Here is a 25,604-nt window from a genome sequence, read left to right as displayed (position 1 = left end):
CCAGCCTGAGTAACAGCGAGACCCCGTCTCTACTATAAATAGAAAAAAATTAATTGGCCAACTAATACATACAGAAAAAATTAGCCGGGCATGGTGGTGCATGCCTGTAGTCCCAGCTACTTGGGAGGCTGAGGCAGGAGGATAGCTTGAGCCCAGGAGTGTGAGGTTGCTGTGAGCTAGGCTGACACCACGGCGCTCACTCTAGCCTGGGCAACAAAGCGAGACTCTGTCTGAAACAAACAAACAAACAAACAAACAAAAATAAACCAAACCAAACAAAAACGAAAAACTCCAGTGATGAGGTACCCTCAGACATCGCTGGTGGGAAGTACAAGGATGCAGCACCATTGAAAACAGAAACCTGAACATACTTGAACGTCCACTTGATGGCAGTGTTATTCACACGGTCAAAACGTGGAAACAACCACCCAAGGCTCATCAACAGATGGATGAATAAACAAATCGTGGTGTGTGCAAACAGTGGGATGTTAGCAAGCCCCGAAAAGGAACATAATTCTGACACACTGCAACATGGATGAACCGTGAAAACATCATGCTAAGGAAACAAGCCAGACACAAAAGAACAAATAGTATACGAATGCACTTCTGTGAAATATAGAGAACAAATTCACAGAGACAGAAAGTGGATTAGAGAGATTACCAGGGGCTGGGGGAAGGAGGAATAGGGGATTATTGTTTGAATGGGGGGCTTCTCTTTGAGGTGATAAAAGGATTTTGGAAATAGCGGTGATGGTTGCACAATATTGTGAATGTAATTAATGCCTTGAATTGTACACTTTACTAAAATGAAAAATGTTGTCCCTACTTCACCACAATAAAAAAAGGTGCCTGCCCATAGCGAATGCTTTGTGCGTTAGCTGTAGGGACGCGCTTGTCACGGCCGGCACTGTTCACGGTCCCTGCTCCAGAACGGAGACGGTACCTGAAGGCATGAGCACACTTCCTCACCCAGGAGCCAGCAAACAAATACGTCAGATCAGTGGACTAGCTACACGTGGGCAGGCCGGCAATCAGGGCAGGTCTCTCCCGGGGGCAAGTCCTCCCACTGAGGGGACCGCAGTGGAGAGGTCTGGCAGGAGATGGCGGGTCAGGACACAGGAGGCCAGGCTGGCTGGGGGAGCCCGGAGTGAGGCAAGGGAGCTGCGGGGCGGTGCTGGCTGCGGTGGGGCTGGTGAGGGTGAGGCCGGGCTGCTGGCTCTGCTGCAGGGAGGGAGTTGCGTGCACGCCTGTGGAAGATGGAGCCAGCATAGCGAACGGTGGATGGATGTGGCCTGTGAGAGGGAAAGAGATGGAGGCCGGGGGTGGGGGAGGTACGGGTGGAGGTGAGTAGGGCAGAGGGAGAAGGCGTCCAAGGCCCAGACACCCGGGGGTTCAAGACACCCACTCACCAGCAATAATGGGAAGGGGTGGCTGGGACTACTCCTGGCCCCTCCAGCCACTGCAAGGCCAGAGGAGGGATAGACAAGGACTTCAAAGGGTCACACCCTCAGCACACTCATCCGAATCTTGAGTGAGGGCACACATGCAGTGTGACACGGCTAATTTAACATGTTGCCATGCTATTCTTGATGGGAAAAAACCAACCGGTTGTGCAGGCTCCAGAAAGTAAAGCACAATATTGCGCTTGTCTGCCTGTGGTGATTCCCTCCTCAGGACGGGGGAAAGAATGACCAGGAGCACACTCCAGGTGAACAATCCAGGTGGACACTCCAAGAGCACAAGCCAGGTGCACACTCCAGGTGAACAATCCAGGTGCACACTCCAGGTGAATACTCCAGGTATACACTGCAGGTGCATGCTCCAGAAGCACACTCCAGGTATACACTCCTGGTGCACAATCTAGCAACACAGTCCCAGTGTGACTACTCCAGGTGAACAATTCATTTGCACATCCAGGTGCATACTGCAGGTGAACAATCCAGGAGCACACTCCAGATCAATAGTCTAGGTGTACACTCCAGATGTACACCCCAAGGGCACACTCCAGGTGCATACCCCGAGGGCACACTCCAGGTGAACATCAAGGTGCACACTCCAGGTGAATACTCCAGGTATACACTGCAGGTGCACACTCCAGAAGCACACTCCAGGTACACACTCCTGGTGAACAATCTAGCAGCACAGTCCCAGTGACTACTCCAGGTGATCAATCCAGTTGCACGTCCAAGAGTTCACTCCAGCTGAACAATCCAGTTGCACATCCAGGTGCACACTCCTGGTGAACATTCCAGGTGCACTCTCCAGATCAATAGTCTAGGTGTACACTCCAGGTGCACATCCCAAGGGCGCACTCCAGGAGCACACTCCAGGTGAACAATTCATTTGCACATCCAGGTGAACAGTCCAGGAGCACATTCCAGATCAACAGTCTAGGTGTACATTCAAGGTGAACAGTCCAGGAGCACACTCCAGATCAACAGTCTAGGTGTACACTCAAGGAGTACAATCAGGTGAACAGTCCAGGAGCACACTCCAGATCAACAGTCTGGGTGTACACTCAAGGTGTATAATCAGGTGAACAGTCCAGGAGCACACTCCAGATCAACAGTCTGGGTGTACACTCCAGGTGTACAATCAGGTGAACAGTCCAGGAGCACATTCCAGATCAACAGTCTGGGTGTACACTCAAGGTGTACAATCAGGTGAACAGTCCAGGAGCACATTCCAGATCAACAGTCTGGGTGTACACTCAAGGAGTACAATCAGGTGAACAGTCCAGGAGCACATTCCAGATCAACAGTCTGGGTGTACACTCAAGGTGTACAATCAGGTAAACAGTCCAGGAGCACACTCCAGATCAACAGTCTGGGTGTACACTCAAGGTGTACAATCAGGTGAACAGTCCAGGAGCACATTCCAGATCAACAGTCTGGGTGTACACTCAAGGTGTACAATCAGGTGAACAGTCCAGGAGCACATTCCAGATCAACAGTCTGGGTGTACACTCAAGGTGTACAATCAGGTGAACAGTCCAGGAGCACAAGCCAAGAGTGCCCTGCAGGTGCACACCTCAGTTGCACAGTCCCAGCCACTCCCCCAACCTCTGCAGCAACCCCCAGAGCACCCGGGACCATCTCACATGTAGGCAGCTCAGCCCTTTCAGTTGCTTGGACTAAAACCTTGGTGTCAGCTTGGACTTCTCTCATCCCCAGACACAATTTGTCATAGCATTCCATTGGTTCTGTCCTCAAAATATATCCAGAATCCCACCACCTCCATTGTACACCCTGGTCCAAGTTCCAGCTCACACAGGCCTCACTGGTTTCTTCCAGTGGCCTAATTTGGACCATCCCCTCCTCTGCTCAACTCCCCTAACGGTTTCCCATCCACCCAGAGGGAAGTCAGCTGCTGCAATGGCCCACAAAGCCCCACGAGGTCATTCTCCCTCTGTCCTCTCTCCAGCCTCCTCCCCATTTTGCTCTAGCCACACTGGCTGACCTGTTCCTCCTTGGACCTGCCAGGTGCCCTCTTACCTGGAGGCTTTACCCAAACGTCATGCAGCTCTCCTCTTCGCTTCCTTCAAGGCTTTACTCAAACAATGCCTGCTCAGAGAGGCTTCCACCTTCTTCTTCTTCTTCTTTTTGAGTCAGGGTACCGCTCTGTCACCTGGGCTACAGTGCAGTAGCATCATCATATCTCACTGCAATCTCAAACCCCTGGGCTCAAGTGATCCTCCCGCCTCAGCCTCCCAGAGTGCAGGCATTACAGGTTTGAGCTGCTGTGCCTGGCCCAAAAAGCATCTCTGCAGAAACGTCCAGAATAGTGCTTGACCAAGTACCTGGGCCCCGTGGCCCGGCCACATTGACATCAAACCAGCAAAGGGCTAGGGCTGTGAAATGCCGTGACTATGGGCATGTTCCACATGAAGAAGGCTTAGGTCGAGGCTGAGCTTCCCAGGAGGGGGATGCAGAGGGCTGGGGTGAAGGGGCCAGAAGGCTGCACCCCACTGATCTCTTCCCGTGAGCCCAAGCTTTAGTAAATTCTACTAAATGTAAGAAATACTTAGTGGAACTGTGTTTTTACAGATAAAGTGAAGGGGCCATGCCACAGAACCTGGCTTAATTTTTCTGGAAGTGGCCATTTCGTTTTGAATGAAACAGTGCAAAGCGTCTATGTGACCTGTGCTGATGGTTCTCAGACTTGGCCGTGCTGCAGAGTCCCCTGGGGCTGTTGAAACAGACTGCTGGGCCCAGCCCAGAGTTTCTGATTCGCTTCTAACAAGCTTCCAGGTGGTGCTGTCACTGCTGGTCCAGTGACTGCCCTTTGAGAATCACTGTTTTATGTGACGAAAATAGATTTCCGATGCAATAAAACAAGAGGAACATGCAAACATTTGCATGTTTCTTGGTCTCTGATGCCAAGAGCCCTCGCTCCATGCCTCTCTGCTCTCTCCAGCAGCTTCCGTGGTTCCGAGTCTGGACACAGGGTGGTGCCATGTGCCCACAGGTGGTCCTGCGGGCCGTGCGGCCGTCAGCTCTGTGAGGGCGCAGGTGGTGGCTGGTCCTGCTCCTGACCAGGAACATCAGGTGTGTGCTGAGAGGTTGAAGAGGCTGAGGGTGAGAGTGTGGGCAACAGGGCCACTTATGTCCACCAGAGGCCATGGGAGCACCTCCTGGTGCCGCCCCTCTCCAGAACGAGCTGGGATGGGCAGGGTGGGTCTGGTGCACCCTGAGCCCTGGGCCTTGGGCCCTCTCCAAGCCTCAGTTTCCCCAGCTGCTACATGGGGCCTTCATCCCCACCTTTACCTGCACTTGGCCATGTTCCCTTTCTCCCAGTCACATCATTTCCTTCTAGCAAAGGGCAGATCTGGGTGGAGGAGGAATCTGGGCCTCGGGGACAAGGGGGGCTGTGCCACACCCCCCGGCTTGGGCAGCCATGGCGTGGGTGGGGGCGGCAGAGGTGTGCATAGGGTTTGGTTTGAACAAGTCCTTCAAACTGGGGACTAAACACTGGGTTAGGATGAGGACCAACTCTCACTGCGGAAGGTGGGCGCCCCAGCAGCTGCGCAAGTGGGGAGTGAGGAGGGCACATATGTGCTTGGAAAGGTCAGAAAGGGCAGAAGGCCTGTGCCGGGTGGGTGGAGGGGCTGAAGCTGCGGATGGTGCAGCCATCTGGGCTGGAGGGCGGCCTGTGAGGTCGTGCTCCCCTGGAGCGAGTCTCCCCCATCCCCTCACCCCGGCCCTCTCGGGGCCTCCCTCAGAGGCAGGCCTGGGATCCATCTGTGAAAGAAGAAACACCATCGGCTGGCTGTGATCCTTGGAACAAGCATTCAGACCCACAGCCTTAACCCAGACCGGACCCCAAAGCTATAATTAAAGTTTCAGGCGGAAGGGATTATCACAGAGTGGGGCAGAGCCCCCCAGGCCTGCGGCTGGCATTGGGAGCCAGCACTGCTGGAGGTCACATTCAGGACACCCTCCTCCTCTGGCCTCACAGGACTTGGCTCCTTCGGAGAAACCAAGCTACAGGAAGACTGGCCCTGGACCTGGGAAGTAGGGTGGATAGACTAGAAAGTAGTCCTAAAATTAAAGCAAATGTGCTTCCCAGGGAAGAACAAAAGTGAAATTGTGTTCCTAGTGGAATTTATCCCTATCATCAATTTGCCATCTCTAGGCGAACTTACAGAGGCACAATTGCCCCTAGCAAGGGTGGCAACCTGGCCAAATCTGGGGGTGCAGACAGTGACCATGGATGAGTCTGGGGGCTGGTGAGATCAGGTGTCCTGCGGCTTCTCCTCACTCCCGGGCTGGGTCTCACACCAATTTGGTCTGAAGACAACTAAAGAGTACACTGGGCTGTGGCCTTATTATGGTTAATGACAACATCTTGGGTCATTCTGATAGTGGAGTGTAATCTCTGCAATTTCTCTCATGTCTGACTCTGCTTGGTATCCCTAAATCTAGGACAGAGCCTTGCATGTAATTGATACTCCATCCATCTACCCACCCATCTACCTCATCCACCCACACACCCATCCACCTGTCCATCCACCCATCCACCCATCCATCCACCCACACACCCATCCACCCACCCATCCATCCACCCACTCATCCATCCACCCACACACCCATCCACCTGTCCATCCACCCACACCCATCCATCCACCCATCCATCCACCCACTCATCCATCCACCCACACACCCATCCACCTGTCCATCCACCCACACACCCATCCACCTGTCCATCCACCCATCCACCCATTCATCCACCCACACACCCATCCACCCACCCATCCATCCACCCACTCATCCATCCACCCACACACCCATCCACCTGTCCATCCACCCACATACCCATCCATCCACCCGTCCATCCACCCATCCACCCATCCATCCACCCACACACCCATCCACCCACCTGTCCATCCACCTGTCCACACACCCATCCACCCATCCTCGATCTACCTGTCTATCTGTCCACCCTTTCTTCCACCCCTATATGCATTTACCCATCTATCCATCCAACATTGACTGAAAAATCTACTAAACCAACACTGCTCTAGGCCCCAAAGATTCAGTGGTAAACACAACAGAGTCCCTACCCGCATGGACTCATATTCCAGCTATGAAATCAGACAATAAACAAGATATATCTGAAGAGATGTCATTTGAACAAAGCCTGAATGATCTGAAGAAACAAGTTAATACACGAGGGACAGGCTGTCCAGGCACAGACACTGGTGTGGGGTGGGCATGTGCGAAGTCTGAGACAAGCATGGATCATAATCCTGAAAGACACAATCCTGAGTGTTGAAATCCCAGAAGATCAAAATCCCTAAAGTCTAAAATCTCTAATATCCAAAATCCTGAACACGATAATTACAAGAATCATAGAATAATTTCAAAAAGAGTGGCGCCACGCAGAAAATAAATGTGCATGTATTCTCTGAGGACAGCCACGTCCTAAGAGGAAAAAAGCAGCTATTCATCATGATTAGAGACTTTGAAATATACCTAATGATTGTGCGAGTTGGCTGGCTCTTATGGACTGTCCCTGGGAAGTGGCCCATAATCTATCCTTGTAATACACTTTTTCACTTGTCGAATTTTCTTTATAGTTTTTTCCTTTTTTAAGTTTTTTTTCCACTATTATAAATTGTCAGCATTATTTTATTTATTTATTTTGAGACAGAGTCTCACTCTGTTGCCCAGGATAGAGTGCTGTGGCGTCAGCCTCGCTCACAGCAACCGCAAACTCCTGGGCTCAAGCGATCCTCCTGCCTCAGCCTCCCGAGTAGCTGGGACTACAGGCATGCGCCACCATGCCCGGCTAATTTTATATATTTATATGTATTTAGTTGTCTAGCTAAATTCTTTCTATTTTTTAGTAGAGACAGGGTTTTGGTCTTGCTCAGGGTGGTCTTGAACTCCTGAACTCAAACGATCCGCCCACCTTGGCCTCCCAGAGTGCTAGGATCACAGGCGTGAGCCACCTCGCCCGGCCTATTTTTTACATATTTTTGCCACACTGTTAGCCTTGTCTTTGCATCATTTCTGTACTGGAGGTTTATACTATGTAGAGACTTTAAGAATTCTAGTTCATTTTATGCATTTTTTGCAAATTTGACTCTATGAAAGTGCTTTATCACAATGTTGACTTTGTGCGTAAAAACGACAAAACCCTCAATGAATGGAGAGATGTCCTTTTTTTTTTTATTTTTTAATTTTTTTTTGTTCATTCAGCATCAGAATGGAGAGATGTCCTTTTTGTACATTTGCACTTGGGAAAGGTAAAACATCTTGCTATCTCGGCTCTTTGGGCGTTGCATATGCTGTGGGGACCCATCCTGGTTTGTGGCCGGCCCTGCTGAACACTTAGGTTGCCCATCAGTTTCTGATGACTGCGGTTACAGAGCTGGGTGCTCACAATTACCAACCAGAGTGATACGTTTATGCATTTCCCTTTTTGACCTGTTTCTTTGGGAATACAGCTCATCTGCAAATAACTGTTGTTGTTGGTATACTTGTATTTAAGCCTGCAAAAATATGTATGTTAAGGCTGGGCATGGTGGCTCACGCCTATCATCCTAGCACTTTGGGAGGCCGAGGTGGGAGGATTGCTTGAGCTCAGGAGTTCAAGACCAGCCTGAGCAAGAGCGAGACACCATTTCTATTAAAAATAGAAAAATTAGCTGGGTGTAGTGCTGCACACCTATAGTCCTAGCTACTCATGAGGCCGAGGCAAGAGGATTGCTTGAACCAGGAGTCTGAAGTTGTTGTGAGCTAGGCTGATGCCATTGCACTCTAGGCCAGGCCGTAGAGCGAGATTCTGTCTCAAAAAAAAATGTATGTTATTATTGCCTATTTTATTGTGTAAAGTGGCCTATGAAGCATTCTGTTGTGTTTTTGTTTCTCAAATAAATCCTCTTTTAAAAATATAAATATCTTTTAAATAATTTTTAAATAATTTTTCCAGAATTATATTTCAGAATTTTGATCTTTTGAGATTATGCCTTCAGGATTCTGTTTTTTGGGATTATAATCAGCTCCCATTGGGGACGAAGCAGAAGGCTGGTGCTGGGGTGCAGGGAGAGCAGGAGAGGGGCAGACACGGTAAGGCAGGCGGTGGTCAGACCACACAGGCCTTGGAGGGGAGTGGAGCCTGTTGCAGGGTATTGAGCGAGGCAGTGAAGAGACTTGGTTGTTCCAGGGTTGTCTGGGCTGCTGTGGGGAGGGTGGGGAGTTGGCACCCTGCGGCACAGCGTGAGCACCGCAGGGAAACGGAGGCAGACGTGCTGACACTCGCCTGAGCAGCTGAGAAGGGACTGCAGAAGCCTGGGGGGCACCCCCAGGCCTTGGGAACTTCTACACAAGGTGTAGACAAAGGCCAGTGGTCAGCAGATCCCAGAGATTGTGAGTGACAGGAGCAGCCTGGGTGTCGAGGCTGTCTGGACCCGAGCTAGGGGAGGTCTGGAGAGGGTGGGTTTCACCTGGGGCCACCAGGGCCAGGCAGGGTATGGATGAAGTTAATGGAAAGCCAGGTTCATCAGGTAGCAGCCACGGAGAAAAATGCTGGAAAATCGACCTTTGCATTTGGCAGAAGGAAGGTCAGGGGCACCGGGCACAAGCTGCCTGGAGGCAGCCCAGACTCGCCTGGGGTTTTGCTCTGAGAGAAGGTGTGAGTGAAAGTCTCCCAGAGAGCAGGTAAACAAATTTATTAATAAGTGCTTGCTGTGGGAAAGAATGAACAGCTCATTATCTGCAGAAGAGAAGAGGTTTGGGCTGGAGCCCAACTAACCCAGCATGTCTGGCCCTGGGCACCCCGACTTGCCCATGCGCCCTGAGGGCAGGGACTTGGGGTCAGACAGGGTACCCTGCCCACAGTGGGCACTCAGAAAATGCTGAACTTCTCCCCACCAGGGCAGCCCACCGTACACAGACAAACAGAGCCTGCCGGGTCAGACCACATGTGTGGAGCCAGGCTCAGAGAGCCAGGCTGCTCTCAGGCTACTTGGGGCTTGCTCCGGTGGTGACAAGTCAGTTGGGAATGAGAAGAGGGCATCCAGCTTGGTCAGGAATCCTCAAGTTAGAGAATTGTAAAGTAGCTCTACGTAGTACTGCATGGCTGATACACCAGGTATTTATGGTTCACTTAAAAATTATGTCGCTTTCCCCTCTTGCACTCTCAAACCCGACTTCCTTGGCCCTGCCCTTTCACTGAGGTCATTTTTCACAAAGAAGCGAGAGCCCTTTCCAGAGTGTGCCCTGCTGCCCCACACTGCGAGGGGCCGAAGCCCTTGTGGTCACATCAGTGAGAGCAGGACAGGGACTGTTGGTCTGAGGCCTGCTGTCACCCAGTTCCAAGCAGGCATCCTTTCTGCCAAGCCCTGTGATAGGAGGGGACAGCTGTAGCTCCCTGCTCTGGCTATAAAAAGCCCCAACACCCAAGCGAGCAGAGGACACTCCGGGAACCCAGCTGAACTCAGGGAGGAGCCCAGCTCAGAATCATGCCCAGGCTGCCCCCCACTCTCAGGCTGCTCCGAGCCCCGCTGCAGTGTTGGGCAGTTCCCAAGGCGCATGTCTCTGCCAAGCCGGCCAGAACACCCACCTCTCCTGCGGTAAGTGACCCCCAAGACAGCAGTGGGCAGACCTGAGAACTAGGCCCATTTCCTGGGTTTCGGGTGACACAGAAGTCTGGCTGGTAAAGGGGAGAGGTGGCCCTGGTGTCTGAATGCCAGGAATGGGGTCCTTGCAGTGCTGTCAGCCGAGGGGAGGGCCACTCACCTTCCAGCAAAGGGTGTGTGCTCCAGCTTCACCTTCTGTTAGAGGGGAGAGTGGGGCTGCTCCCAGGGTCAGAGGAGAGAACAGGTGAAAACTAAAACCCAAGTTAGCTCTCTCCACCACAGATCATGAGTGTCTCTGTTTCAAGCAGAACTAAACCAAGGTTGTGAGGGTCATTTGCCCAAGGTCATATGACTAAGACCTTAACCCAGACTGAGGTCCCTACCCTAGGCCAGATTTGCTTTTAAACCTCTGGGGCTAAAGTCAAAAGGACCAGTTTGCAACCTGGCATCTGACTCAGCTTTGGAAACAGGGATGGAGGACTGGGCCCCCAGGGCCTGCTTCAGGAGGAAACTGAGTGAGGGTGAAATTTGGCTGGTGCCTCAGCACCTGGCTCTGTAAGTTCAGTCACTGAGAAGCTGGGCTCCGGGTGGGCACACGTGCAGACACAGCACTGCCCAGCCTCTGAACAGGTCTGTGTGGAGGAAGGGCCCTGTGCTCGTCCACTTTCCACTTGAAATCTTCCTGGTTTCTGCCCTCGGTACGGCACCGACACACACGGCCACGAGTAACCAGAGGGCAGTGTGCCCCGTGTGTCTGGGGTCATGACTCTGACGCCTGCCCAGTGTGAACTGCAGCCTGGCAAGAAGGCACAGGCAGCCTCTTGGGAAGAGGGGTGGGGCCGTGACCAGCGGCCCCCACAGACAGAAGCCTCAGGCTACTGCTCCTGCTGAGGGCTAGAGGCTGCCAACCTTGGTGATGGCAGTGGTTACTCACTGCATGTGACCTCACCACGTGAGAAGTCTGAAGGCAGAGAGATAACACAGCTGGGGAGGGAGGGGGCAGGGCAGTCTGTCTGAGTCCCACACGGTGGGACCCCAGGGACAGAGGTAAGGCGGACAGCCTCCCTCAGCGACCCAGGCTTGGTGGACTTTTGTGTGCTTTCCTCCACTAGGAACAGGCCATGGGGCTCTCCATGATATTCCTCAGCTTCCTGGTTCCTGCGGGCTGGATCTTAACCCACCTAGACTACTATAAGAAGAGCTCTACAGCGTGAAGCCTCCGTGGACACCCCAGGCACAGGGCTGAGGTTGCATTAAAGCTCTCCTTCCACCCAATGTTCACTGACTCTTCTTTGTGCGCACACCCACTCCTAGACTGGGCACCTCACGGTGGTTCCCTCACACACCTAGCCCTGAGCTGTCCCAGGGCCGGCTCACTGGGTCACAGAAGCGGCTGGCTCTGAGTGATGTGTGGTGGCCAGGATGTGGACGCCTGTGTCAGCAGGCACCTGTGGGCTGGAGAACAGAGCAGACACCCCCATCTCTCTGATGGCAGACAGGACCAGCTTCATTGGTCCTCAGTGCCAGGCTCTGCCCCACATGGTATGTGCTGGGAGAGGAGGGGCCAAGGCCAAAGCCTCCAAGACCTCCCTAGGTTCCAGCTCATGCTTTTTAATCAGGCGCAGCTTGACCTGGGAGCTAAACCCAAGGAAGCAGAACCACAAAAAGAACAAAGGAAAGGTGTTTATTATAGGAACGTTCTCGAGCCACATTGCAAAAAGATGTTCACAAAGGTAGATGCAGATGGAGACCAAGCTTGGAGTGCGTGTCCTCCAGACTGGAGGGGCACTTCCTCCGTCATCAAATTGCGACTGGGGACCCCTCTCTCCCGCAGGAGAGACCCATGAAGGAGGCTTCTCCCTGTTTTCACAGCAACAACAGTCTCTACTCCACACAGGACCCCAAGTCCCACCCAAACTCAACGCAGATCTTCTCAGCTGCCTCCCCTGGTGGGCAGGGACGCCAGGGCCCTAGGTGAGGATGTCGTGGGCCTGGTGCTCCACCAGCATCTCCATGCTCTTCACGTCGGTGCACCAGAACTCCAGGCGGTCCTTCATTCCCTTGATCTGAAGTGCAAACCAGGGCCACACGGGCATTGAGACATGTGTGAGTCACAGGCCAAGTGGCCAACACCACAGCACCTGACAGGAGCTCTAACCAAAGGACATCTGAGCTGGGGGAGTGGGGTGTGTGACAGGACTGCCCAGTTAATTCTTATCGAAGGACATTTTTTAAAAAACTTGCATGAAAGAAATCTGGCAAGAACAGAAAAAAACTTGCATGAAAGAAATCCGGCAAGAACAGAGGAAATCCACAGTATCAGATTTCCAGCAACTGTGAATAAGATGGATGTGAGCTCAGATGACAGAACACGAATGTAATTTAGGGGTGCACCAATCTTAAGATTAACAGGCTTCTCAGCACAACCAGCACTGTTATCATCATAAGCTTTTAAATGCAGGGTTCAAATCCCAGACTTACATTATATCAGGTTCTTAGAAAAGCCCAACAACAGTAATACATTCTCTAAAACCTCTCGTCTAACAATAGTTTCTTCCTAAATGGCTTCCATCCAAGTGAAACTAAACATAGACACAACTCAAAACACCCACGTTTCAGTCACATCACCTGTTGTAAATCCAGCACTCGGGGCTGCACCCAGGTCATATGAACACGCTTGTCCACCTCGTCTATACTGCCTCTCACCAGCCCCACTGAGAGTGCCTTCATCACCAGCAGCTCCACCTGTGCAGAGAGAGGGGCTTGTGTGAGACACCCTGACACACACCCACAGACTCAGTGGCTTCTGAGACTTGGGGTGCTGTTTCTCTGTTGTCTCTGACAGTCTGGGGAGCAGAGTGCTCACACAAGAGTTCCAGCCCCCTCCTGGTGGCAGCTTTGCTGCTGTAACATCCTGAGTCCAGGGACCGTACCTCATTCACTGTGATTTTAGCACTTTTGGCAATTTCTTCAAAGGTGAGTTGTCTGTGATTGGCAGGTCGTGTAAAAGTCATCTGAAAAAAAATTTTTGTCATTAACTATTTAAAACTATTTTTCCAAATAAAAATTGTCAGAGAACTAACTGATTAAGATATATTTGTTAGGCCGGGCGCGGTGGCTCACGCCTGTAATCCTAGCACTCTGGGAGGCCGAGGCGGGTGGATTGCTCAAGGTCAGGAGTTCAAAACCAGCCTGAGCGAGACCCCGTCTCTACCATAAAAATAGAAAGAAATTAATTGGCCAACTAATATATATATATATATATATATATATATAAAAATCAGCCGGGCATGGTGGCTTGTGCCTGTAGTCCCAGCTACTTGGGAGGCTGAGGCAGGAGGATGGCTTGAGCCCAGGAGTTTGAGGTTGCTGTGAGCTAGGCTGACGCCACGGCACTCACTCTAGCCTAGGCAAGAAAGCGAGACTCTGTCTCAAAAAAAAAAAAAAAAAAAAAAAAAAAGATATATTTGTTAATTCTTGCTCTGAAAATAGAAATCATCTTATTAGTACCCCCAACATTACAAGTTTTCTAATACTGGTCACGTATCTTACTAAGAACAATCTTTCAACACTTAGATAAGAAGGTTAATGGCGAAAATAAGCTTTATTGGAATTTTTAATAATAACCATTATTCAGTCCCTGAATAAGTGCTTGAGGGCTTATTCAGCACCATGTGGGCTACCATGTGAACCAAAAATACAAGGTCTGTTTCCTCATGAAGCTGAAACCCTAGTGTGGAAAGACAGGCGAGCCCGCAGACCAGAATGGCTGTGCCACGGGAGGCGCTGTGCCAGGATGGAGGAGCAGCTATTTCATTTCAGCTCAGATGGCCAGGGAAGACCTCTCTGAGGATGGGCCACCTGAGCTCAGACCCATCACAAACTTAAAACACAAGTGGTGATGAAGGGAAAAGGAAAGTGGTAGAGAGTGGCATGGGGCAGAGGAATATCACTGAAGTTTTAACCTGCATTCAGGAGAGGCTTGGAGCTTGCAGGACCTCATCTGGCCAGGACCACAGACAGAGTAGCTCCTGGGTATGTGCTTACCTCCATGAGGCACAACAACTGAATTTTCCTCAGAAGCTGGGCTTCGTTGGCTGCTAAATCAGGCTGTAAAGTGTAGAAAGACAGAACAATGTTGTCCACGTTTGTGCTTATTAATTACTTAACCTGGGCTTTGGAATTCTTTCTATCACAGTACATTGAACAAAAAGAAACTGGGCAAATCCAAACAGTTTACACTGTAGATGGTGAAAGCTCATTATCAGCTTTACTTGGTTTGAACTTTACTTTCTCAGGAAATCTACAGAAGAGTGCCTAACTGAAAGGCTGTTTCTTAAGACAAGAAATGAAAACATTTACACTAATGTTATAAACACCATTAGGCAGGGCCACGAAGACTCTGCTGGCACAAGGTGCGTCAGGAAAGCCCCTGCACATCCCAGAGGCTTTCAGGAGGTGCCTGTGTGGTCAGCACAGTAAGTGGCATCCCTGTAAAGGACAGACTCCCCAATTCTAGACACTTGTTCTGAATCAAAAGAGCAAGTTACTAATTTATAATGAAAAATATCGTTGTCATGAGAACTAGAATACACCCTCTGCAAGACCAGTGCAATCTCTCCTTGTGGGTGTATCAAAGGGTTATTTGGTGAGCACAGAATTAAACCAAAGAGGCTAGTTTCTTGATTCAAATGTTTAGCAACTCAGACTGTGATGCAGGCAGCTCTGGCAGGGACATTTCTGCCACAGACAGTTGACAGGTCAAGCTCTTGGAAAGGGGCTCTCTCACTAGCCCCAGACAGGCTTTTGCTGCTTGGACAGGTACTGCTCGAAAGCACCTCTGAATGTCCTGTTTTTGTTTCTTTTAATTGCTACAGCTGGCCATCTGTGAGTGGCACATTTTTTCTCTGGGGTCATCAATACATACTCAGACCACAACTGAGCCTGGCGGGATGCCTTCCGCCTCCTCACAGTGTCGTCAGCCGTATTCTACCCTGCTCCATTATGTGTGAATTTTACAAGTGTACTTTAAAATTTGAGACAATTGAAAGTTTCAGAAAAGTACAAAATAACACAATAACTCCTACCACACGTAATATTTTAGTAATATTTGCTTCCAATAATTTCATTTAAAAAAGACTAAACTTACTGTTAAAGCTCAAGTCCTTGTTAAGCACCTCTCACTAACTCCCGCCTCCCACACAGGCTTTGAAACCCAGTGCCTGCCCTCCCCACCCTGACTCCTTACTTGAACTGACCCCTCCTCTGCCCTGCGCCCACGCTGAGCTCATCCCTCCCTCACGTTGCACGCTCTGGCGATCCCCATCCTCAACACCCAAAGTAGCCCGCACACTCTCCCGGTGCAGCAGACACGCTTCAAGTTTCCTTTTGCTCTGCCAAGTTTGCTTCTCACTCACCCCCACGGCACGCAGAGCATCCTTACTTCCGGGACACCTTCTGTGAGGCCCCTCCAACCCAGCACAGACGAAGGGCCCTTACTCTATTCCATCCTCTCAGAACACCCTTTACCGTTCCTCTGCAGCACTAAGCCATCCTGTAGCTAACTAACCACTTAGCTTCCTGCTCTGAGAGAGCAAGCACCTGCCTGTCTTCATCTCTTCTCTGCCCAGTGCCTCCCTATGTGCCTGGCATGTAGCTCAACAAACATCTGTTGACTCAATGAATAAACAGCCGGGCATCGTGGAGACCCACCTGCTGGCCCCAGGCCGTCTTCAGAGTCTGGAATCTCTCTACATTACCACTGTTGAAGGCGTAGAGGGTGTCGATCAGCCACTGCCTGTCAGTGCTCCTCAGTGACTCCAGCACAGGGTGCATGAGCTGTGAGAACAGGTGGTCAGCCGACAAGGAAAGTCAGTCTCCCCCTTGTTAAAGAAGCTGAGCCCAGGGCCAACTTACGAGTTCTCCGAAGTTAAAAACTCCCTCTCCAAGAAGTCCTGCCAGTCCCAGCGTGAACGCTCTCTCCTGCTGCTCAGACACTGTGTAGCAACACAGGTCCAGTTACAACAATCAGTCCTGTTTGGCTTTAAAAATCTCACATAATAAAAAGTAAAAAAACCATTCTTTGGAATGGTTAAATTACAAAGCCTTAATTAACATCAGTCATCTCTTCTCAAGTATTGGATTGACTCAGATTATACCAGGAGCCAAGAGTTTTATGGGAAACACATTCATTTATTACTTTTTTCCTAAAATTATGTAAGTCTATTCATATCTCAGCCAGTACTACTTCCAAGAATAATGAGTTCCTTAAATTCCTTACCTGCTATGGGAAGTAGTACTACCTCTTATTTTATTTATGTTCACATTACTAAATTTAGCCTCTTTTTAGTCTAGAATTAATGTACTTTCTGTTCCTATACAGCAAGACCTTTATTCTCTTGACCACATTAGTTGCTCTTCTTAATACATTTTTCTCGAGATACAGTAATCAGAACTGCATCAACACTTTTAAGCATTGCTGGTCTCGTGAGCCTCAATAGTATATTGTGAGAAACAGCTAAAATTTCTTACACTTTCTCTAAAACCCACTGGTCACTTTTCTTTCCACACGTGAATCCTTGGAAGATTTTACAACTTATTCCCAGAAGTCTGAATTTTCAGTTTTCAGAACAAGGGTCTCAGCTACAGGGATGGGGGTAGTTAGAAGGTACTTACATTCTGTACTTCCTACAGAAACCTCTGACCTAGGTACAGTGAGACCCTAGAGAAGGAATGGTAGAGGTGCTAGGAGGAATTAGCCTCACTTTCAGCTGAATTAAATGCTAGAAACAAATACAATGTAGAAACTAAAGCTCAAACAAATCTTCCCACCTTTTCTTCAAAAGAGGAGGAATCCATTTGAGTAATTTCTGAGACCTATCACCTCAAGCACCTTACAGCCACTGCATTTGGAGAACATGCTCCTGTGTCACATGGACTTTAATGGCCCACGTTACCTGGTAGATCCTTGATGTCAACACAGCCCAGAAACCGCAGAGCATCTTTGTAGTAGGAGGCGTGATTTCCAATTGTTTGATAGTATTTACTGGAGAGATCGTAGAAACGACTGTGAACTGATGTCACACCAGGGAGATTGTTGAGCATTTCTTCAACATCTTCAATTGTTTCCTATACATAGGAAGCAAAATCGTGTTTCTTTTTTTTTTTTTTTTGAGACAGAGTCTCACTTTGTTGCCTAGGCTAGAGTGAGTGCCGTGGCGTCAGCCTAGCTCACAGCAACCTCAAACTCCTGGGCTCAAGCAATCCTGCTGCTTCAGCCTCCCAAGTAGCTGGGACTACAGGCATGTGCCACCATGCCCAGCTAATTTTTTCTATATATATATTAGTTGGCCAATTAGTTTCTTTCTATTTATAGTAGAGACGGGGTCTCGCTCTTGCTCAGGCTGGTTTCGAACTCCTGACCTCGAGCAATCCTCCCGCCTCAGCCTCCCAGAGAGCTAGGATTACAGGCGTGAGCCACTGCACCCGGCTTCGTGTTTCTTTTTAACACAAAAGATTTTTCTTTTTTCTTTTTGTTGAGACAGAGTCTCACTTTGTTGCCCGGGCTAGAGTGAGTGCCGTGGCATCAGCCTAGCTCACAGCAACCTCAAACTCCTGGGCTCAAGCAATTCTACTGCCTCAGCCTCCGAGTAGCTGGGACTACAGGCATGTGCCACCATGCCCGGCTAATTTTTTCTATATATATTAGTTGTCCAATTAATTTCTTTCTATTTATAGTAGAGACAGGGTCTCAATTCTTGCTCAGGCTGGTTTCAAACTCCTGACCTCGAGCAATCTGCCCGCCTCGGCCTCCCAGAGTGCATAAAAGATTTTTAAAGTAATATATCACAAGATAAAAAGTATAAACCACAAGCTTGGTGTGGTGGCTCATGCCTGTAATCCCAGCACTTTGGGAGGCTAAGGCAGGAGGATTGGTTGAAGCCACGAGCTCAACACAAGCCTGGGCAATATTGAGACCCCATCATAACAACAAAAAAAAATTAGCTGGGTGTCATGGTGCACACCTGTAGTCCCAGCTACTCGGGTGGCTGAGGCAGGAGGACCCCTTAAGCCCAGGAGTTTGAGGTTGCAGTGAGCTAGGCTAATGCCACTGCACTCCAACCCAGGCAACAGAGCAACAACTTGTTTAAAAAAAAAAAGTATAAATCACAAAGGCAAAGATTGATCAATGTGACCACATCAAAATGCAAAACTTCAATTCATTCAAAACATAGAAAAAAAGTACAAAGACAAGCTACAGGTTAGGAAGCAACAGTTACAGCACATGTAACCCACCAGGAATCCTGACCAAGGAAATGTAAAGAACTCCCACAAGCAATCAGGAGATAAGCAACACAACAGAAAAATGGGCAAAAGACATTAACAGGCAATTTATAGAACTGGGGACAAAAATGGAATAGGCAATATACCACTAGTAATTGAGAAATGCAAATTAAACCCCCAGTGAGACATTACTTCCTTTCCATTAGATCAGCAAGAGTGAAACAGTCTGAAACCATCAAGTGTTGAGAATACTGAGCTTCAGGAGTGCTCATACAGTGCTGTGGGGGGCATAAGCCACACTGGAGAAAAACCTGGCAACATCTGATAAAGGTAAAGGTGAATACACCTTATACCTGTAGTCTCCAGGAACATACCCTGGTGAGATTCTGCCTATGCACACAGGGACCAGGGACAGAAATACTAATAACAGCAATATTTGCAATAGAAAAAACAGGCAAGATGCCTTCAACAGGAGACTGGATACATATGTTGTGAAACACACAATGAAATACCACATAGAAGTAAAAACGCACTGGTTACACATGTCTACAGATGGCTCTGAAACCTAGTGTGGAGCCAGTATATTAAAATGTACTCAGCACAACATACCCCTATTTAGCAATGCATAAGGAAACACAAACACATAGGCACCAGAGGGAGCCTCGCTGGCGGAGAGTATCCTGAAGGCTGTGGGAGCTGTGCGGCGCTGCTGCATTCCTGAGCTGGTGGGGACCATGGATGCCCATTACAGCTCTCTTATGGTGACTTAAAGCTTCTGGTATGTATTAAATATTTCAATACAAAATGCAATAGGTATGCATATGGGGCTAAGACTGAGAAGCAACAAACAACAAAAAGTATTTTTTAGGGCAATGAGAACCTGAATACTTTCAATGCCAAAAGTTTTGTTAATATTACGATTACAAAACAAACACAAACATGTGCAGGGCCTGGTTTAACAAGGTGAACTGACCACATATGTTGGTCTCACTGCCACCCAAATTCACACCTATGTCCCAAATTGCACTAAAATGAAAATAAGAATACAGACAGGAAACTTCAATAATACTGAAGAGGCAGAAAGACGACGGAGGAGGAGCACACAACCTGTCAGTGGTAAGTAGGCTGACTTTGGTCAGACCAGCTGAGGCCATGTGGCGTGATGTGGGGTGGAGGTGCTGCAGTCATACAGGAGAGTGCTTTTGTTTAAAGGTAACAGGCATCACATCAGCAATTTACTCTTAAATGGTTTTGAAAAAAAACTATACATAAACACACACAGAATAAAGCAAAAGTGGTAAAAGGTTAACAATAGGAAATCTAGGGGTTCTTTGTGTTATTTTTGCAACTTTCCTGTTAAAAAATATTTTTTAAATAAACAGTTTTTACTGTGATAAACAGCTTTTTAAACTAAAGATAAATCCATATTATGGTGATCTCACCTTTGTAACTTGCAGGTCCCCGATGTTTAATTTAAGAGCTCCAATTGCTGTTTTACAAAGAATCACTGCCTCATCACTACTTTTCACCTAAAGACATCAAAAAACAGGGAATCTCAGAAATGTAGGCAGCTGACTAACAAAGTCAGCCAGTTACCTGTACATTAACTTAACTTTCATGACTAGAGACGCTGTGGTCTCTAAAGTTGTGGATAATGAGCATGACACAAACTGTAAGTCACATATATTCTAAAAGGTATTGCTTAAACTTCACGTTTACCTTCTCACGAGTCTTTTCCAGAAAAGTAAGAGCCACGTTAGGATCTAGAAAAGAAAGGAACAAAGTCAGAAGAACCACTAACAGAGTACCTTTATAAACTGGTTTTACCAACCAAGACACCTTCAGGTAGGTTTTACCAACCAAGACACCTTCAGGTAGGTTTAGACCATAAAGTATAATAAAAACATAACTTATAATCAGATACACACACACACACACACACACACATATATATATTTTAAGACAGAGTCTCACTCTGTTGCCCTGAGTAGAGTACCATGGCTCAGCCTAGCTCACTGCAACCTCCAACTCCTGGGCTCATGTGATCCTCCCACCTCAGCCTTCTGAGTAGCTGGGACTACAGATGTGCACCATGATGCCCAGCTAATTTTGCTATTTTTGGTAGAGATGAGGTCTCACTCTTGCTCATGCTGGTCTCGAACTCCTGAGATCAAGTGATCTTCCAGCATCAGCCTCCCAGAGTGCTGGTATTACAGGTGTGAGCCACCACCATGCCTGGCTGCCATTTTGTTTTTATAAGCTAAAAACCTTCTACTGTCTATCAAAATACAAAAGTTCAATTACCTTACATTTCATGATCATTTTAACTACCATTTGGATCTGCTCCTTGATGAAACAAAGTGGGACTTACCAGTCATCTGTCTGACAACATGAAGAATAATTTCTACCAGAGACAAAGGATTCACCCTGAAATAAAAACCACCAATTTTTGAATGTCAATGAATATAGATATACTCATTTTCAACGTAAAAAACTGACAAAAGGGTTTTACCTGTGTTCAAATTCACTGATGAAGTTTTCATAAAGCTGTGAAACCAAAATATAGTGAGAAATTATACAATGTCCTTCAGTCTGCAAAAATCAAGACCCACCAAACATTGTTTTTAACAACAATCAATGTGATCAAGTTATGATTTTGCAAACCAAAATGCCCATCACATAGTAAGCAATGCATAAATGTTTGTTTAACAACAGGAGACCCATATTAAGGCTTAGGTTCATATAAATGATTATCAATGGATTATTAAAGAAAATTAGGATTTCTTTCTAGTTTTGGGAATTAGAGCACAGACCTACAAGAATTTCCTAAAGACCTAGCCCTATATTCTTTCTCCAAGGTATTCTAAGTAAAATAGACCATCAGTTTAAAACATTTGCTAACCAAACAGAATGAAGTGCCTTCAGATTTCAGAAGGTTAAGGCTAATTATGTTCCATTATCCAATTTCTTAGCCATTCAGTACACACTTGAGCACTTCCTCAGACTCTATGCAAAGTACTACAGACACAGAATGCGTAGGATAAATGATGTGTCTTTGAGGAGCTCCTGGTCTAGTGGAGAAAACAGTCTTTAAACAAATAAATGACAATACTGTGAGTTCAAGAGCAAGGGGAGGAAAAAAAAAAAAAAAAAGCACAGCCTAAGGGAGAGGCTTCAAAGAAAGTTATTCCAGAAGTGGTAATACTGAGTTTCAAGGAATGAAGAGCAGTTAGAGAGATGGACATCTGGTGTGGAAGAGGGGGCAGTTGAGAGAAGAACATTCCAGGCAGGAACAGACAAGTGCAAAAGCACTAAAGAAAAAATTACATTATGTTTCAGGAGTATTTCTGAAGAACACAGAATAGGAGGCACTAAAGATTGGTCGCTCTTCAAAATGCAAGGCTGACACCAGTGGAGAAACATGATCACACTTCTATTTTAGAAACATGACTGGGGGCTGAGAGGATAGCAAGGAAAAAGACTGAGAGAGACCACCAGTAGCCAAGACAGGAGAGTGAGGGAGCAACAGTGTGAGGATGGATGAAGAATCTGAGAGGCGCTGGTAAGTTGGACAACTTGGTCAGAGGTGAGCTGGTCACAGAGAAGGGGAGCTGACAATGACTCCTGAGCTTATGGCTAGGTAACTGTGCAAAAGGAGTGCCCGGTGTGAGCAAAGTATGGAGAGGGACCCTCCAAATGACCTCGACTTTGGATTAGGAGAGCCTGAAGCTCCTCTGGGATATGAAGACAGAAACATGGAAAGATCCCTATGGCAGTTATTTAAATCTGGCACACAGCAAACAGCCATCTAAATAAAATGGCATTTTCACTAGAAGAGTCTATTCCAAAGATACCTTCCTCATTAAGAGGGAATGTTTTAACTTTTCTAATATCTATTTTAATTTATGGAATTATTTAAGGAAAAAAGCCCACTAAGTACAGACACTAAAAATTACTTTTGGTGACTGTAAATTCATGAATACTATCTATTAATATTTTACACTTATGTGGGCTGGATCTCAATAATTTTTAAAGGTTTACTTTGTCCATGAAAAAAATAATCATAGATCTGCCAACCTGAATAGCATCATATTACCATAAGGTTCAGAAACTATTTTGCCATGTGTGGAAAAGTGATTTAAAGATAAGAAAGCAAAGGATAGAGGTAAACAATTATGAATTATTTATCACAATGATATATATAACTTTAGGGAACAAGTATTAAGAGAGGTCTCATTTATCAGTTTTTCACATAATCTAGAAGATAGAATGCCCAGCAAAATCTCTAGGCTTATAGATGATTGTAAGTTCCTTTGAGTAGTAAAATGTCAAATTGATAGGTATAAACCACAAGAAAATCTTATAAGCTCAAGTGGTAGGGTAGTAAGGTGGTAAGCTTCACTGTGAGTAAATATAATGTATTCAGGAGAAATAACTCAGGCTATAATTATAAGCTAGGTATCAGTTACAATGCTGGTATAAATCTGTGATTCATTCAGAATCAAAGAAAGGCATCAGAGAGTAAGACAAAAGACTTCAAAGAGCAGGCTACCCATGAGCAAATTTGTGAAAATATGTCAGGGGATCTGGGGGAAGCTAGGAAAGAATATGCATTTTTTTTGTTGAGAAAATTCTAAAAGTGCTCCATCACACAGGCAGCATATTATGCAGGACTCCCTCTCTAACCCCTCCCACCCTCAACTAAAATACAAAAGGTGCTCTATCTTCCACACTACCCAGGACAGACAGTGTTCAGACAAGCAAGCAGAGTCAGTGTGGGTGAGTGGAGTGATGGCAGTTATCTAAAAGATTCCTGTGGTAATCCTCCTCTACATCCTACCCAGCCCTCTAATTGGTTTTGAACTTTTAATTTTTGCATAACAGTTTCCCAAAAGTAGGGTACTCAAAACAAAACCAAAACCCAAAACAGTCTATGAATAATAACATATTGGGGGATGCTATAACAAAGTATAGCATGCTAGAATTTTAGAAGCAGCTAGATTGTTTGTGTTTGAATCCTCTTGTGTCACTTATTACCTGTGACCTATGGTAAGTTAAACTTTTATATCTGCTTCTACATTAAAACAAAGGATAAAAATAGTACTTATCTCCTCATATTCTTATGAAAAATAAAAGAGTAAATATGTAACACAAAAAGATTGCTGAATAATGGGTATACCTTATTATTACTATCATAAAGCCCATCTATTATTTTAGCAAGTCCTTGAGCACATTCATATAGCCTGACCTAACAAGGTAAATTATTTACCTTAATGAGACCATCTCCTTGAGCAAAGCACGGATCCTGCACAAAATCAAGCACCTGAAGTGTCAGCTGATGCCACAACCTGAAAAATATAAGGCCCTTGAGACTTAAAACTAATATCCAATCATAGACACTTTTAGCCTTGCCAGTCCTACCAAGTGACAAATACAGGTTGAGTATCTCTAATTCAAAACTCCAAAATCAGAAATGCTCCAAAATTCAAAATTTTTTGAGCACTAACATGAGGTTCACAGGAAATGCTCATTGAAGCATTTCAGATTTTGGATTTTTGGATCAGGGATGCTGAACCAGTAAATTATACAATGGAAATATCCCAAAATCCAAAATATTTCTGCCCTCAAGCATTTAAACCTGTACTAACTATTACTAGTCTCTACTGTGAGGCAGAAAGAATGCTAACACAGAAGCTAATAAACCTCAATTCTTTTTCTGGTCTTGCTACTCAATGGTTATGTCACCTTCATATCACCTCACTTCTCTAAGTCTCAATTTTCCCACCTATGAAATGGAGGACACCTTTCTAGATTATCTCAAAGAGCTACTGTGAGGTTCGATTGGAAATCAGAACTTTGAAATCATCCAGATCTAAGTTGAAACCCCAGCTCTTCTACTTACTAGCTGAGTATCTCAGGGAAGGTGATTAAACTGAGCTTCAGTTTCCTCATCTGTGAATGGGATAAAGGAAGGATTAAATGAGCAAATATATATAAAACCACTAGGAAAGTGACATAGCACTTAATCCAAAAACCAAAGGCTAATATATAATAATGCAGATAAAATGCTTTGAAAAATACAAAGTGCTATCCAACACAAGCAATTATTTGCCAAACACTAATAATTTGGTCTCAAAAACTGCTAACAGCAGAAGGCTGTTGAATGCTGAACATTGTCAAAACATGTACTGAATATCTATGTGAGAGGTAATATGTTAAATGCCAGAGTTGTTAACAGGTAAGTTACTACAGGAGGCGTTATTTTCCTATGGAACAGTTCTAGTCCAATGCTAACAATTTATTCTACTCATTTTAAAAGAGGTTGGTGCTCAGTAGCAACAATTTAATTGTTCTGAAAGTCATCCTGTTTCTAAACAAACCCAAACTCCAAGATCTCTCTAGGGGCACAAAGCCCAGCGTGAAATACAATGGAAAGTAGGGACAATGGGAGAGGGGGAAGTGGTTGTACCCTGTCCAATAAGCTGCAGAACCAAAAGAAAATAAAACTGCACTGTCCTCTGCTCCAGACCGTGAGAATGATAACTGTAGTTATAGTCACACTGTGACAAGGCTAAGTACAAGTCACCAGGATCTCTTTCCCAAAAGGGGGTGTCAACCTAGGCCTGGAAGTGTGTTTGCCTGTTTGGAATTAAGAGCTAAAATCACAGGCCATCCCTGAACACTTTTAGTAAGACCAGAAAGAAAAGGAATTCAGAAGTCTCAGCATAGAACCTCGATTAGGAAAGCAGTGAATCCTAGACCCAAACATCCTGGCTACAGGTTTGCTCCTTAGTTCTCGTGGACTGTCACCCTTTTTTCCCCTCAGCCCCTCGGATTCCTCAGCCCACCTCCTGGCCTCGCCCACCACCCCTCTTCCCATTCGTCCCCGCCTCCGCAGGCATCCCCACTCGGGTCTGAGTGCCCTCAGCCCATCAATGTCTGCCCCCCCTGTCCCGCTCGGTCCCAAAGACCTGGGGCCCCGCGCCCCCGTGCTCACTTTTTCGTGTAGAGCTCCTCCAGACGATGCCACACAGCAGGCTGCCCGGGCCCGGAGCTCTGGCTCTGCTGTAAGAAGCCCGGTACGTCCTTCATGTCGGCAGAAAGACCCCGGGACACACGCACTACCTAAACGTCAACGCTGAGGGGATGGCGGCCGGAAATGCTCACTCACTTCCGGCGTGGCGAGGCGCGGGGCATGCCGGGAGCGCCAAGGCAGGAGGCGGCCCGCCAGTTGTCG

At 47.1% G+C, this 25,604-nt stretch overlaps 1 protein-coding gene across 1 annotated transcript; it reads right to left on the bottom strand.

Annotated features, from left to right (window-relative positions):
* Positions 1-11,752: 11,752 nt before the first annotated feature.
* Positions 11,753-25,555, bottom strand: PSMD13 (proteasome 26S subunit, non-ATPase 13). The gene is made up of 13 exons (XM_012769594.2): positions 25,365-25,555; positions 23,637-23,715; positions 20,880-20,914; positions 20,739-20,794; positions 20,087-20,130; positions 19,810-19,896; positions 17,041-17,212; positions 16,001-16,080; positions 15,797-15,922; positions 14,132-14,194; positions 13,018-13,098; positions 12,713-12,829; positions 11,753-12,150 (listed from the first exon to the last, which is right to left on the bottom strand). The coding sequence occupies exons 1-13, from the start codon at positions 25,457-25,459 to the stop codon at positions 12,055-12,057; spliced, it is 1,131 nt and encodes a 376-aa protein (XP_012625048.1). The 5' UTR covers positions 25,460-25,555; the 3' UTR covers positions 11,753-12,054.
* Positions 25,556-25,604: the final 49 nt, after the last annotated feature.

Source organism: Microcebus murinus, chromosome 4, assembly GCF_040939455.1.
Source record: "Microcebus murinus isolate Inina chromosome 4, M.murinus_Inina_mat1.0, whole genome shotgun sequence".
Classification (NCBI taxonomy): Eukaryota; Metazoa; Chordata; class Mammalia; order Primates; family Cheirogaleidae; genus Microcebus; species Microcebus murinus.
Note: the sequence above shows the minus strand (reverse complement) of the source record. Positions and strands in the feature narration are given on the sequence as shown.

Bases quoted from the DNA above. Each gene is read 5' to 3' on its own strand.
- PSMD13 (XM_012769594.2), bottom strand. From the start codon at position 25,459: ATGAAGGACGTACCGGGCTTCTTACAGCAGAGCCAGAGCTCCGGGCCC. The intron at 20,795-20,879 runs GTAAAACCCTTT...TTTTTATTTCAG, and splicing joins ATCAGTGAATTTGAACACAG to GGTGAATCCTTTGTCTCTGG. The intron at 12,151-12,712 runs GTGATGTGACTG...TTTGCACTTCAG, and splicing joins GAGTGCTGGATTTACAACAG to ATCAAGGGAATGAAGGACCG.